This window comes from Rhinopithecus bieti, unplaced genomic scaffold (assembly GCF_001698545.2).
Source record: "Rhinopithecus bieti isolate Rb0 unplaced genomic scaffold, ASM169854v2 scaffold_574, whole genome shotgun sequence".
In the NCBI taxonomy this organism is placed as follows: Eukaryota; Metazoa; Chordata; class Mammalia; order Primates; family Cercopithecidae; genus Rhinopithecus; species Rhinopithecus bieti.
In genome coordinates, this window is record NW_016803605.1 from 5,655,748 (window position 1) to 5,670,367 (window position 14,620).

General features: G+C 46.0%; 1 protein-coding gene across 1 annotated transcript in view; it reads right to left on the bottom strand.

Moving 5' to 3' along the window:
- CCDC62 (coiled-coil domain containing 62) overlaps positions 1–14,620 on the bottom strand; it is a 61,687-nt gene that overhangs the window by 2,102 nt on the left and 44,965 nt on the right. Inside the window, exons 9-10 of the mRNA XM_017888996.1 lie at positions 12,026–12,175; positions 2,592–2,685 (exon numbers count right to left, since the gene is read on the bottom strand). Coding sequence (XP_017744485.1) covers positions 2,632–2,685; positions 12,026–12,175 — 204 coding nt within the window. The 3' untranslated portion in view covers positions 2,592–2,631. The remainder of the gene's footprint in view (positions 1–2,591; positions 2,686–12,025; positions 12,176–14,620) is intronic.

Sequence of the window (14,620 nt, forward strand, 5' to 3'; positions counted from 1 at the left end):
TTTTGAGATGGACTCTCGCTCTGTCACCAGGCTGGAGTGTAGTGGCGTGATCTCGGCTCACTGCAAACTCCGCCTCCTGGGTTCAGGCCATTCTCCTGCCTCAGCCTCCCTGAGTAGCTGGGACCACAGGCGCCCGCCACCATGCCCGGCTAGTTTTTTTGTATTTTTAGTAGAGACGGGGTTTCACCATGTTAGCCAGGATGGTCTCGATCTCCTGACCTCGTGATCCACCCGCCTCAGCCTCCCAAAGTGCCACTGCGCCCGGCCAATTTTTTTTTTCTTTTTTTTCTTTTTTTTTTTTGAGACTGAATTTCACTCTTGTTGCCCAGGCTGGAGTGCAATGACACCATCTCGGCTCACTGCAACCTTTGCCTCCCAGATTCAAGCAATTCTCCTGCCTCAGCCTCCCAAGTAGCTGGGATTACAGGCATGCACCACCACGCCCGGCTAATTTTGTATTTTTAGTAGAGACGGGGTTTCTCCATGTTGGTCAGGCTGGCCTTTAACTCCTGACCTCAGGTGATCCGCCCACCTCAGCCTCCCAAAGTGCTGGGATTACAGGCTTGAGCCACCGCGCCGGGCAGTTTTGTTTTGTTTTTTCTAATAAATTATTTGGTTATTATTATTTTAATAGTTTTTGGGAACAGGTGGTGTTTGGTTACATGGTTAAGCACTTTGGTGGTGATTTCTGAGATGTTGGTGTGCTCATCACCCAAACAGTGTGCACTGCACCCAATGTGTAGTCTTTTATCCCGCACCACCCCCTTCCCCCCAGTCCCCGGTGTCCGTGATATCATTCTCATGCCTTTGCATCCTCATAGCTTAGCGGCCACTTAGGAGTGAGAATATACTATGTTTGGTTTTCCATTCCTGAGTTACTTCATTTAGAATGATGGTCTTCAACTCCATCCAAGTTGCTGTAAATGCCATTATTTTATTTCTTTTCATGGCTGAGTAGTATTCCATGGTACACATATACCACATTTTCTTTTTCTTTTTCTTTTTTTTGAGATAGAGTCTCACTCTGTTGCCCAAGCTGGAGTGCAGTGGTGCAATCTCAGTCCACTGCAACCTCCACCTCCTGGGTTCAAGTGATTCTCCTGCCTCAGTCTCCCAAGTAGCTGGGATTACAGGCATGCACCACCATACCCAGCTAATCTTTGTATTTTTAGTAGAGACAGGGTTTCACCATGTTGGCCAGGCTGGTCTCAAACTCCCGACCTCAGGTGATCCGCCTGCCTCGGCCTCCCAAAGTGCTGGGATTATAGGCATGAGCCACCATGCCCGGCCCATATGCCACATTTTCTTTATCCATTAGTTGATGGGCATCTGCACTGGTTCCATATTTTTGCAATTGCGAATTGTGTTGCTATAAACGTGTGTACAAGTGTCTTTTTCATATAATGACTACTTTTCCTCCGCGTAGATACCCAGTAGTGGGATTGTTGGATCATATTGGAGTTCTACTTTTAGTTCTTTAAGGATAATCTCCACACTGTTTTCCATAGTGGTTGTACTAGTTTACATTCCCACCATCTGTGTAAAAGTGCTCCCTTTTTACCACATCCACGTCAACATCTATTATTTCTTGATTTTAAATTATGGCCATTCTTGCATGAGTAAGGTGGTACTGCATTGTGTTTTCTTTCTTTTTTTTTTTTGAGACAGAGTCTCCCTATTGTCGCCTGTATCCTCTGTATCTTGGCTCACTGTAACCTCTGCCTCAGCCTCCCAAGTAGCTGGGATTACAGGTGCCTGCCACCATGCCTGGCTAATTTTTGTATTTTTAGTAGAAATGGGGTTTTACCATGTTGACCAGGCTTGTCTCAAACTCCTGGCCTCAAGCGATCACCCGCCTTGGCCTCCCAAAGTCCTGGGATTACAGGTGTGAGCCACCGCACCCGGCCTGCATTGTGGTTTTGATTTGCCTTCCCCTGATAATTAGTGAGGTTGAGCATCTTTTCATATTAGATTCTGATTTTTAAAGCTGTGTCTATGTATTCACTTCCCAAGATTTATAATTCTAGGTATTGAGAATAATAACTTTTTTTTTTTGAGACGGAGTCTTGCTCTGTTGCCCAGGCTAGAGTGCAGTGGTGCGATCTTGGCTCACTGCAACCTCCACCTCCTGGGTTCAAGTGATTCTCTTGCCTCAGCCTCCCAAGTAGCTGGGATTATAGGTACCCACTACTGTGCCTGGCTAATTTTTGTATTTTTAGTAGAGACAGACCAGGCTGGTCTCAAACTCCTGACCTCATGATCCACCCACCTCGGCCTCCCAAAGTGATGGGATTACAGGTGTGAGCCACCGCGCCCGGCCTTTTTTTTTTTTTTTTTTATAAGAGACAAGGTCTCACTCGGTTCCCATGCTGGAGTGCAGGAGAACAAGAACTTTTTGATCAGCATTTCTCTTGCAAGTAATGACATTTTACTCTGATTAAATTTAGAAGGTATGTATAAATCAGTTGAGCAAAAGAGAACGTATTACAAGTCAAACAAATGCATGGCCTTGACTCAACGTTATCAATGTACCCAAGTTACTTATTAAATATTAATTGAGATATAAGGTGAGATAAGCAAAGGTGACTTACCCATGATCACGATGAATACTGAAGTTGCCTTTTGTTTCCTTCAATAACTGACAAAGGTATTTTTTTGAGCTGACTCTTCTGGGACCTCCGAGTTCTAGAAAACAACTCCCAGATTAGTATCCAGGATAGAAAAACTAGAAAATTATTAAGAAGACTAAACACAAATATAGCAGAAATGCCTTTAAAAGACATTAGATGAGGCTGGGTGCCATGGATCATGCCTATAATCCCAGCACTTTGGGAGGCCAGGGTGGGCAGATCACTTGAGGTCAATAATTCAAGACAAGCCTGATCAGTATGATGAAACCCCATCTCTACCAAAAATACAAAAATTAGCTGGGCATGGTGGTGCCCGCCTGTAATTCCAGCTATGTGGGAAGCTGAGGTGGGAGAATTGTTTGAACCCAGGAGGTGGAGGTTGCAGTAAGCCAAGATCACTCCACTGTACTCCAGCCTGGGCGACAGAGTGAGACACTGTCTCAAAAAAAAATAAAGATAAAAATAAAAATAAGATGTTAGATGAAGAGATATCTGCACTCCACTCCATGTTCACTGCAGCCAAGATGCAGAAGCCATCTAAGTGCCCATCAGCAGATGAGTGGATCAGGAAAATGTAGCATATACGCACAATGGAATACTATTCAGCCATAAAAACAAACAAAATTCTGTCATTTGCAACAGTGTGGATGAACCTGGAGGACATTAGGCTACGTGAAAGAAGCCAGGCACAGAAAGACAAATGCTGCCTGATCTCACTTCAACATGAAATCTAAAAAATGTGGAACTCAATGGCGTGAACCTGGGAGGCGGAGCTTGCAGTGAGCCAAGATCGCACCACTGCACTCCAGTCTGGGCAACAGAGCGAGACTCCATCTCAAAAAAAAAAAAAAAAAAAATGTGGAACCCATAGAATCAGAGAGTAGAATAGTGGTTACCAGGGGCTGGGGGAGGGAGTGGTTGGGGAAAGGAGAGCTATTGATCAAAGGTACAAAGTTTCGATTAGACAGGAGGAAAAAGTTTCAGTGATCTATTGCATAGCACCATGACTATGGTTAATAAAAATGTATTGGCCAGGCACAGTGGCTCATGCCTGTAATCCCAGCACTTTGGGAGGCCAAGGCGGGCAGATCACAAGGTCAAGAGTTCGAGACCATCCTGGCCAACATGGTGAAACCCCGTCTCTACTAAAAATACAAAAATTAGCTGGGCGTAGTGGCACGCGCCTGTAGTCCCAGCTATTTGGAAGGCTGAAAGGCAGGAGAATCGCTTGAACCTGGGAGGTGGAGGTTGCAGTGAGACAAGATCATACCACTGCACTCCAGCCTGGTGACAGAGCAAGACTCTGTATCGAAAAAAAAAAAAAGAAAGAAAAAAAAAAGATAAATAAATAATGTATTGTGTTTAAAAAAAAAAAAATTATAGAGACAGGGTCTTCCATTGTTGCCCATTCCTGGCTTCACATGATTCTCCCACCTCAGCCTACCAAAGGGCTAGGATTACAGGTGTGAGCCATTGTGCCCAGCCAATAATAATGTATTATATGTTTCAAATTTGTTAAATGAATAGATTCTAAATATTTCCACTACAAAGACATGATAAATCTGAGAGGTGCTAGATACAGCTGGTTTAGTCATTCCACTATGTTATATACATATTATAACATTGCACTATACACTATAAATATATATAATTATTGTCAATTTAAAAAAGAACTTAGGGGCTGTGTGTGGTGGTTCACACCTGCAATCCCAGCACTTTGGGAGGCTGAGGTGGGAGGATCTCTTGAGTCCAGGAGTTTGAGACCAGCCTGGGCAACACAGGGAGACAAAAAATATACTTAAAAAAAAATTAGCCAGGCGTGGTGACACACACCCATAGTCCCAGATATTCAGGAGGCTGAAGTGGGAGGACGGCTGGAGCCTGGGAGTTTGAGGTGGAAGTGAGCCATGATCGTGCCACTGCACTCTAGCCTGAGCAACGGAGTGAGACCCGGTCTCAGAAAATAATAAATAAATAAGACCTTAGGAAATGAACAAAATATAATGAAGTGACTGCATACAATTGCCATCCACCCATCCAACAAAGGCTTCTTGACTTCCCATTCATGTGTGGGGGTCCCCTTTGTCTCTAATCTAGAAGGACTTCTCTGTCTGCTTTACCATGTGTGTCACAGCTACACGCTGGCCATCGGCTAATGCCCAGATATAACTGGCTCGTTGACAGGCACCGATCCAGTGAGCCCTAAGTGAGCCCTGTTGAAAACAGTGGTCAGTAGTTAAGCATCAGCAACTCTAAGTGCTGCGCTGCCTCGTTAGCCTGCTTAGGTGTCTGGGTGGGGAAAAGGGGAAGGAGGGGAGTGGAGAGGTGAGGGGGAGGAATGAAGGGGAGATGATGCCCGGAAAGACCCCGGTGCATTCCGTGGTGACCCCTGGCTTGCAGGTGAGCCCACCTTCTCACCTCCTCCTGCCTGCGTGGCCTGCATTCCACCCACGCTGGGATCCCTCACAGTTCCTCAGGGGCACCCAAGGGTGCTTTCAGGCCACTGTACTTTTACTCATGCTGCTTCCTCTTTATGCAAATTGCCCATGTATTTTACCATCTGATTTTCTTTTTTTTTTTTTTGAGACAGAGTCTCGCTCTATTGCCCAGGCTGAGGTGCAGTGGCGCAATCTCGGCTCACTGCAACCTCTGCCTCCTGGGTTCAAGCAATTCTACTGCCTCAGCCTCTTGAGAAGCTGGGATCACAGGCATGCCACCATACCAGGGTAAGTTTTGTATTTTTAGTAGAGAGGGGGTTTCGCCATGTTGGCCAGGCTGGTCTGGAACTCCTGCCTTCAGGTGATCCACCTGCCTGGGCCTCCCAAAGTGCTGGGATTACAGGCTGAACCACCGTGCCTCGCTACCATGCTGTGTTTTCTCTTATTCATTTAAAAACTTCATTCTAAAAGGGATTTGCAGGCTTTATCAGCCCGCCACAAGAAAGGCCAAGAGCCTCGACAGGTAACACCAACCATCTCAAGCCAGCAATCAGAACGGCCAGGCCCATGCAGCAGGCACAACTCCAAGCTCAGTTTATGGTAGGGTCTGCTCCCCACTCCTACCCTCAAGGCAAGGAGGAAGCCTGCCATGAGGCGATGTGCTCAACTGTGCTTCCTCTTACTCTCACTCTTTTTTTCTCCTTTGTCTATTTTTAAATTATTGGAGTTTTTTCTTGAATAGTTTAAAAATCAAAATAATAAAAACAGGTATAAACTGAGAAGTCCTGCTTCTACCTCATCCCTCATACCTCCTACTGGTAAAATTTATATCATCTTTCCACTGTGTGTCCTTGTACAAATATATATTCTTATTTCTGTCCTCTTTCTTTTCTTCTTTTCTTTTCTTTGTTTCTTTCTTTTTTTTTTTTTTTTTTTTTTTTTTTTTTTTTTTTTTTTGAGATAGGCTCATGCTGTATCGCTCAGGCTGGAATACAGTCACTCAATCAGCTCACTGCAGATCCTCCTGTCCCAGCCTCCCGAGGGCCTGGGACTACAAGTGTGCTCCACCATGCCCCACTAATGTTTTTAAAAACCTTTTTTTTTGTAGAGACAGGGTCTAGCTATGTTGCCCAGGCTGGTCTTGAACTCCTGGGCTCAAGCAATCCTCCCACCTTGGCCTCCCAAAGTGGTGGGATTACAGGTGTGAGCCACTGCTCCTGGCCATCTCCTTACATACGTGGAATGCCATATGAACCTTCAGTATCTTGCACATTTCTCACTTAGGAATATACCTGGAAATATTTCCACATCCTAGAGCACCTCATTCTGTTCTACGGCAGCTCAGAACTCCACCGTGTGGGTGGACCACCGCTTATTCCCTCGGTTCCCTTTTGCTGGACACTGGGTGGCCTGCTACCGTTTGCTATCATAAAGCAATGCTGCAAAGAAACACATGTGCCTATGCCATTTCATACACATGTAGACGCATCCGTGGGAGAGATTCCCAAGGTGACACTGCATTGTCAAAGCGTCAGTTCTTCGGTGATTTTTAGAAAACATTGCCAATTTCCCCGCCAGGAAGACTGAATCATTTCATGCTCCCTGGCAACGTGGGAGAGTGCCTGTCTCACAGCAAGGCTCTGAATTACAACCCTTGTCTGTAGCAACAGATGGCAAAGCCCTGGAGAAGCACACAGGCTGCTCAGAACTTTACCCTGCTTCGTTATTGCAGAAATTAAAAATTTTTAAACAAAATTATTTGCTTTTTCTGTACCTAGCTGTACTCAGTACAAAGGCATAGGGGGAGGAGTTTGTAAAGCATGTTGCCAAGTAAATCCCTGTTATTTAAATTCTGTCTTCCCAATATCTCTAGAATCAGTTAATGTACCAGAAAATGTATGCTATCTAGAGCCAACAGTTTTTCCAATTAAATGATTTTCTGATTCTAGCTGTAGGATGTTGAGTAAAGAGATTCGGTCATTTTTCCCTTCCTGTAAAATGTAACGTTGGAATTAGATATCTCTTCTGGTTCTTTCTAGCTCAAACACTCTCACAAAAATATATTTTTTGACACAGGGTCTTGCTCTGTTGCCCAGGCTGGAGTGCAATGGTGTGATCATGGCTCGCTGTAGCCTTGAACTCCTGGGCTCAAAGTCATGATCCTCTTAACTTAGCCTCCTGAGTAGCTGGAACTGTAGGCGTGAGCTGGAACGTGGCTAATTTTTATTTTTTAGCAATGGGGTGTCGCTTTCTTGCCCAGGCTGGTCTCGAACTCCCAGGCTCAGGCAATCCTCCTGTGTAGTCCTCCCAAAGAGCTAGGATTACAGGTGGGAGTTACTGCATCCAGCTAATTTTATTTTATTTTTCTTAGACAGTGTCCCAGTCATGGCCCAAGCTGCAGTGCAGTGGTATGATCATAGCTTACTGTAGCCTTGACCTCATGTTCAAGCGATCCTCCTGCCTCAACCTCCCAAGTACCCAGGACTACAGTCACAGGTCACCAACGCCTGGCTAACTTTTTGTATTTTTAGTGGAGACAGGGTTTCACCGTGTTAGACAGGATGGTCTTGATCTCCTGACCTCGTGATCCGCCCGCCTCAGCCTCCCAAAGTGCTGGGATTACAGGCGTGAGCCACCGCGCCTGGCCATGTCCAGCTAATTTTTAAATTTTTTGTAGAGACAAGGTCTTGGTATATTGCCCCAGCAGAACTTGAACTCCTGCCCTCAAGGGATCCTCCCACCTCAGCCTCCCAAAGTGCTGGGATTATAGGTGTGAGCCACTGCACCTGGCCAGCTTTGTCTTTTTTCTGCATGTTCCTATCAGTTCCATTCAAGGTAGGCCCTGAGACCCCCTGTGGCAGAGGCTGGGTGCTGCAGCCAGGGTGCCAAGGTGGAGAAGGGTCCTGAGACGCTCACAGTGAGCAGGAGGCATGGACGCAGTCACCTGTCAGGTATCTGATGTGCACTCTGATGGAGACAGATAAGCATGCACACACGCATGCACACACACACACAGCACCACACTAGCAGGACAAAAGTGAGGGAGTGCTTGATTATATCTCAGGAATTTGACATAAAACCCTAAAGAAGAGGTTGAGAGGACAACCTGAAGCCACGAGGACAAGGAGGAGACATCTCTTGCTATAACTCTTGTTTGGAAAATGTGAATTTGGGCCGGGCGCAGTGGCTCACGCCTATAATCCCAGCACACAGGGAGGCCGAGTTGGGAGGATCACTTGGGGTCAGGAGTTTAAGACTAGCCTGGCCAACATGGTGAAACCCTGTCTCTACTAAAAATACAAAAAATTAACCAGGCATGGTGGTTCACACCTATAATATCAGCTACTCAGGAGGCTGAGGCAGGAGAATCGCTTGAACCAGGAAGTGGAGGAAAGAGTGAAACTCCTTCTCAAAAATAAAATGAAAATTAAAAAATAGGCCGGGCGTGGTGGCTCAAGCCTGTAATCCCAGCACTTTGGGAGGCCGAGGCAGGTGGATCACAAGGTCAGGAGATTGATACCATCCTGGCTAGCACGGTGAAACCCCATCTCTACTAAAAATACAAAAAAATAAAAAAAATTAGCCGGGCGTGGTGGCGGGCGCCTGTAGTACCAGCTACTCGGGAGGCTGAGGCAGGAGAATGGCGTGAACCTGGGAGGCGGAGCTTGCAGTGAGCCATGATTGTACCACTGCACTCCAGCCTGGGTGACAGAGCAAGACTCTGTCTCAAAACAATATATATATATATAAAAAACTGGCATGCAATCTTTATTCCATCAAAGTTCATGGATCCCCTGAATTCTATTCAACAAATTCTGATCAAAATGATCTGTCCAACAAATCCATAGAGATAGAAAGTAGATTGTGGTAGCCAGTGGCTGTGGCAGTGGGTGTGGGGTCTCCTTTTGGGGCGATTAAAATATTCTAGAATTAGACAGGGGTAGTGGCTGCACGATTTTATGAATATGATTTAAAAAAACCACTGAATCGTACACTTTAGAAGGGTGAATTGTATGTGAATAATAAAATGTGAATCCTCTCTCTCTCTCTTTTTGATACAGGATCTCACTCTGTCATCCAGGCTGGAGTGCTGTGGCAAGATCACGGCTCACTACAGTCGTGACCTCCCAGGATCAAGTGATCCTCCCATCTCAGCCTTCTGAGTAGCTGGGACTACAGGTGCATGGCAGGGTGTCCAGCTAATTAAAAAAATTTTTTTTTTGTAGAGGTGGGGTTTCCCAATGTTGCCCAGGGTGGTCTCAAACTCCTTTGCTCAAGTGATCCATCTGCCTTGGCCTCCCAAAGTGCTGGGATTACAGGCGTTAGGCACCATGGCTGGCCTATATCTCAATTTTAAAAAATAGATTTTAAAGAAATAGCTGCCAAAGAATGACCAGAAAAGTCGTAAAGGTTCCCCCCAGACACAGGGAAGCAGCAGCCTCACTGCATACATTTACAGGGACAGTTAAGCACCGAACAGTTTTGGCATAAAAACCTTCCTCTGCCCCAGTATAAATGCTTCACTAATGCCTCAGAGACAGCTTGTGAAGAAGAAATCTTCCTAGGAAACACTAGAGTCCAGCACGGTTTCCACTTTGAAAAGCTTACAGGGCACACACGGTATACTTTGAAACACTTCTATTTTTGGATCCTGTTCTTCTTTAAGGTAATCTCTGCAACTACCTGTTTAGGCTCATGGCAATGAGCATCTTGATTCTAAAATGATTAATGTTCTAGTTTTGGATCTATTCGCGTCACATAGAAAATTCTCCAGGGAACTCTGAATCTAACAAAATACCAATCTGAAGAAGGACTAAGCAAGAAATGCCATCAGAGAGTATTTCATGAAATAAGACAAAGATGTCTGCTCTCCTCCTTCTATTGAACACTCGTCTGGAGGTCCTAGCCAGAGCAGTAAGGGAAGAAAATGAAATAAGGCATAAATATTGGAAAAAGGAATAAAACTGTCTCTATTCATAAATGACATGATTGTGTAGAAAATCCTAAGGAATCTACAAAAAAAACTACTAGAATAGGCTGGGTGTGGTTGCCTATAATCCCAGCACTTTGGGAGGATGAGGTGGGTGGATCAAAAGGTCAGGAGATGGAGACCATCCTGGCTAACACAGTGAAACCCCGTCTCTACTAAAAAATGCAAAAAATTAGCCGGGCGTGGTGGCACGTGCCTGCAGTCCCAGCCACTCGGGAGGCTGAGGCAGGAGAACGGCATGAACCCGGGAGGCGGATCTTGCAGTGAGCCGAGATTGTGCCACTGCACTCCAGCCTGGGCGACACAGCGAGACTGTCTCAAAACAAATTTTTTTCAAAAGATAAAAAATAAAAAACCTGTTTAAGTTGGAAGTAATCAAAATTTTAAATTTCGCTTTTTAAAAGACACTGTTAAGAAAAGCCAGGCCAGGTGCAGTAGCACACGCCTGTAATCCCAGCACTTAGGGAGGCTGAGGCAGGAGGATCACTTGAGCCCAGGAGTTTGAGACCAGCCTGGGCAACATTGTGGGACCCCGTCTCTACAAAAAATAAAAACATCAGCTGGGTGTGGTTTCGTGTACCTGTAATCCCAGCTACTCAGGAGGCCGAGGTGGGAAGACCACTTGAGCCTGGGAGTTGGAGGTTCAAGTTGGCCCTGCATTCCAGCCTGGGTGACAGAGCAAGACTGTCTCTGAAAAATAAACAAATAAGCTGAGCACGGTGGCCCATGCTGATAGTCCCAACACTTTGGGAGGCTGAGGCAGGAGGATTACTTGAGGCCAGGAGTTCAATGCCAGCCTGGGAAACATAGTGGGCATGGTAGTGCATGCCTGTGGTCCCAGCTACTTGGGAGACTGAGGTGGGAGGATTGCTTGAGCCCAGGAATTTGAGGCAGCAGCGAGCTGTGATCACACCTGCGAATAGCTACTGCACTCCAGCCTGGGCAACAGAGGAAGACGCTGTCTCAAAAATAAATAAATTAATAAAAAAAATTAAAATTAGGCCAGGCAGGGTGGCTCATGCCTGTAATCCCAGCATTTTGGGAAGCCGAGGCGGGTGGATCACTTGAGGTCAGGAGTTCGAGACCAGTCTGGTCAACATGGTAAAACTCCGTCTCTACTAAAAATACAAAAATTACCGAGGCACGGTGGCATGCACCTGTAATCTCAGCTACTTTGGAGGCTGAGACAGAAGAATCACTTGAACCCAGGAGGCAGAGATTGCAGTGAACTGAGACTGTGCCATTGCACTCCAGCCTGGGCAATAAGAGTGAAACTCAGTCTCAAAAAAAAAAAAAAAAAAAAAAATTAAAATTAAAAGTCTGTATCTGTTAGACATCATGATCATGAAATATTTATGAGTGACATGATATGATGCTGAGATTCGCTCTAAAATGCTTCCAAAGAAAACGTGTATGTATACAAAGTTTCAAGTCCAGGCCCGGTGGCTCATGCCTGTAATCCCAGCACTTTGGGAGGCCAAGGTGGGTGGATCACTGGAGGTCAGGAGTTTGAGACCAGCCTGGCCAACACGGAGAAATCCCATCTCTACTAAAAATACAAAAATTAGCTGGGCAGGGTGGAGTATGCCTTTAGTTCCAGTTACTTGGGAGGCTGAGGCAGGAGAATCACTTGAACCCGGGAGGTGGAGGTTGCAGTGAGCTGAGACTGTGCCACTGCACTTCAGCCTGGGCAACAAGAGCAAAACTCTGTACCCTCACCCCCCCAAAAAAAATCCCCAAGAATTTATCTTCATATGCCCCAGATCATTAGAAAGAGGAAGTTTGGGTCCAGTGACATCTGTGTGTAACTTTTTCCTCCTTAAAACAAGCATGTTCTCTTTCCTCCCTAGAGACACAGAAACTCTTTCTCTAACAGAAAGGCCGCCCTGCCGGTGATATTTGCACACTGGTGTTCAGTGGTGCGTTTGGATGTGACAAATATAGTCAAGAGAAAATGAAACGCATACATTTGTGGCACTGCCAGTGAGATTCTCATGGCTGATGGGCAGCAGCGTGCTCAGCTCCAGGTCCGTCACCATCTGACGAGATTCCGCCAGCAAACGCTGGAGCTTGCTCGTGGGCGAGAAATCATCCTGGGAGGGTAACACAATTGAAGCCTACAGGAAATTAAGAGGCACCTTTAAATGCTTAGGCTTACAAACACAAATGCTAACTACCTAGGAATATTTTTTTCTTTTGTTCTCTTGCTCTGTCGCCCAGGCTGAAATGCAGTGGCATGATCACAACTGACTGCCTCAAGCTCCTGGGCTCAAGTGATCCTCCTGCCTCAGCCTCCTGAAAAGCTGTGACCATATATGTGTGCAACCACACCCAGCTAATTTTTTTTTTTTTGGTAGAGGTGGGATCTCGCTACGTTGCTCAGGCTGATCTTGAACTCCTGGCCTCAAGTCATCCTCCTGCCTCGTCCTCCCAAAGTGCTAGGGTTATAGGTGTTAGCCACTACACCTGATCACCTGTGAATATTTCTTTGGTTTAGGTGTTACAAAGCAAAGCAGAACATCAAATAGTAGAATAAGAATAACTAAATTAATTCCTTTTCTTTCTTTTTTGTTTTTGAGACAGAGTCTTGCTCTGTCGCCCAGGCTGGAGTGCAGTGGCACGATTTCAGCTCACTGCAAGCTCCGCCTCCCGGGTTCACGCCATTCTCCTGCCTCAGCGTCCCGAGTAGCTGGGACTACAGGCGCCCATCACCATGCCCGGCTAATTTTGTTTTGTATTTTTTAGTAGAGACGGGGTTTCACCGTGTTAGCCAGAATGGTCTCAATCTCCTGACCTCGTGATCCACCTGCCTCGGCCTCCCAAAGTGCTGGGATTACAGGCGTCAGCCACCGCATCCAGACTCTTTTTTTTTTTTTTTTTGAGATGGAGTTTTGCTCTTGTTGCCTAGGCTGGAGTGCAATAGTGTGACCTCAGCTCATTGCAACCTCCACCTCTTGAGTTCAAGTGATTCTCCTGCCTCAGCCTCCCACATAGATGGGGCTACAGGTGCCTGCCACCATGCCCAGCTAATTTTGTATTTTTAGTAGAGACGGGGTTTCACCATGTTGGCCAGGCTGGTCTTGAACTTCTGACCTCCGGTGATCCACCTGCCTTGAACTCCCAAAGTGCTAGTATTACAGGCGTGAGCCACTGCACCCAACCCCTTTTATTTCTTAGAACCTACTCAGTTAAATAATTTGACTTAAACAGAACTTGCTACAGCTAATGAAGTAACACCCATGTGATAAAAGAATCCTAGACATTAGTTAACTCTCCTCAACCAACTTGTCAAGGCTGTATTTAGCATGTCAAAATACTTGCAAAATAAGACAATATTAAAGGCTTATAAGCCTTGAAAAATATGTGGGTATGTGCCTTCATTTATTCCTGTTAAATTTCAACTTTGGGATCTGAAGTTTAGCATGAAAATGAGTCACTACCAACTGCTCTTGAAGGGGCCTACACTGATTTTTTTTTTTTTTTTTCTTTTGAGGTGGAGTCTCACTCTGTCGCCAGGTTGGACTGCAGTAGCGCGATCTCGGCTCACTGCAACCTCCACCGCCCGGGTTCAAGCGATTCTCTTGCCTTTCAGCCTCCCAAGTAGCTGGGACTACAGGTGCGCGCCACACGCCAAGCTGATTTTCGTATTTTTAGTAGAGATGGGGTTTCACCATGTTGGCCAGCATTGTCTCGATCTCCTGACCGCATGATCTGCCCGTCTCGGCCTCCCAAAGTACTGGGATTATAGGCATGAGCCACCGCACCTGGCCCTGATTTTTTTTTTTTTAATTTCTTGAGATGGAGCCTTGCTCTGTCGCCAGGCCGGAGTGCAGTGGTGTGATCTCGGCTCGCTGCAGACTCCTCCCAGGTTCAAGCAATTCCCCTGCTTCAGCCTCCCGAGTAGCTGGGATACAGGCACGTGCCACCATGCCCAGTTAATTTTTTGTGTTTTAGTAGAGACGGGGTTTCACCATGCTGGCCAGGATGGTCTCAATCTCCCGACCTTAGGTGATCCCCCTGCCTTGACCTCCAAAAGTGCTGCGAGTATAGGCTTGAGCCACCACCTGACATGTAGATGTTAACGAACCTCTGCTGAATTTATCTGTGTGTACATATGGAATGTAGGCATGCAGTGTTAAGTACTGCCTCAGAAAAACTGATGTAAACATTGGGAAAAGAGTCTCCAAGAGCTAAGAAAGGTAATAGCTAATATTTTCCCTCATAGTTATAGCTTTAAAAATTCAACAGCTTTGGCTGGGCATGGTGGCTCACGCCTGTTATCCCAGCACTTTGGAAGGCCGAGGCGGGCAGATCATGAGGTCAGGAGATGGAGACCATTGTGGCTAACACGGTGAAATCCCATCTCTACTAAAAATACAAAAAAAAATTAGCTGGGCATGGTGGCGGGCGTCTGTAGTCCCAGCCAGTAGGGGAGGCTGAGGCAGGAGAATGGCGTGAACCCAGGAGGCGGAGCTTGCAATGAGCCGAGACTGCACCACTGCACTCCAGCCTGGGTGACAGAGCGAGACTCTGTCTCAAAAAAAAAAAAAAAAAAAAAAAAA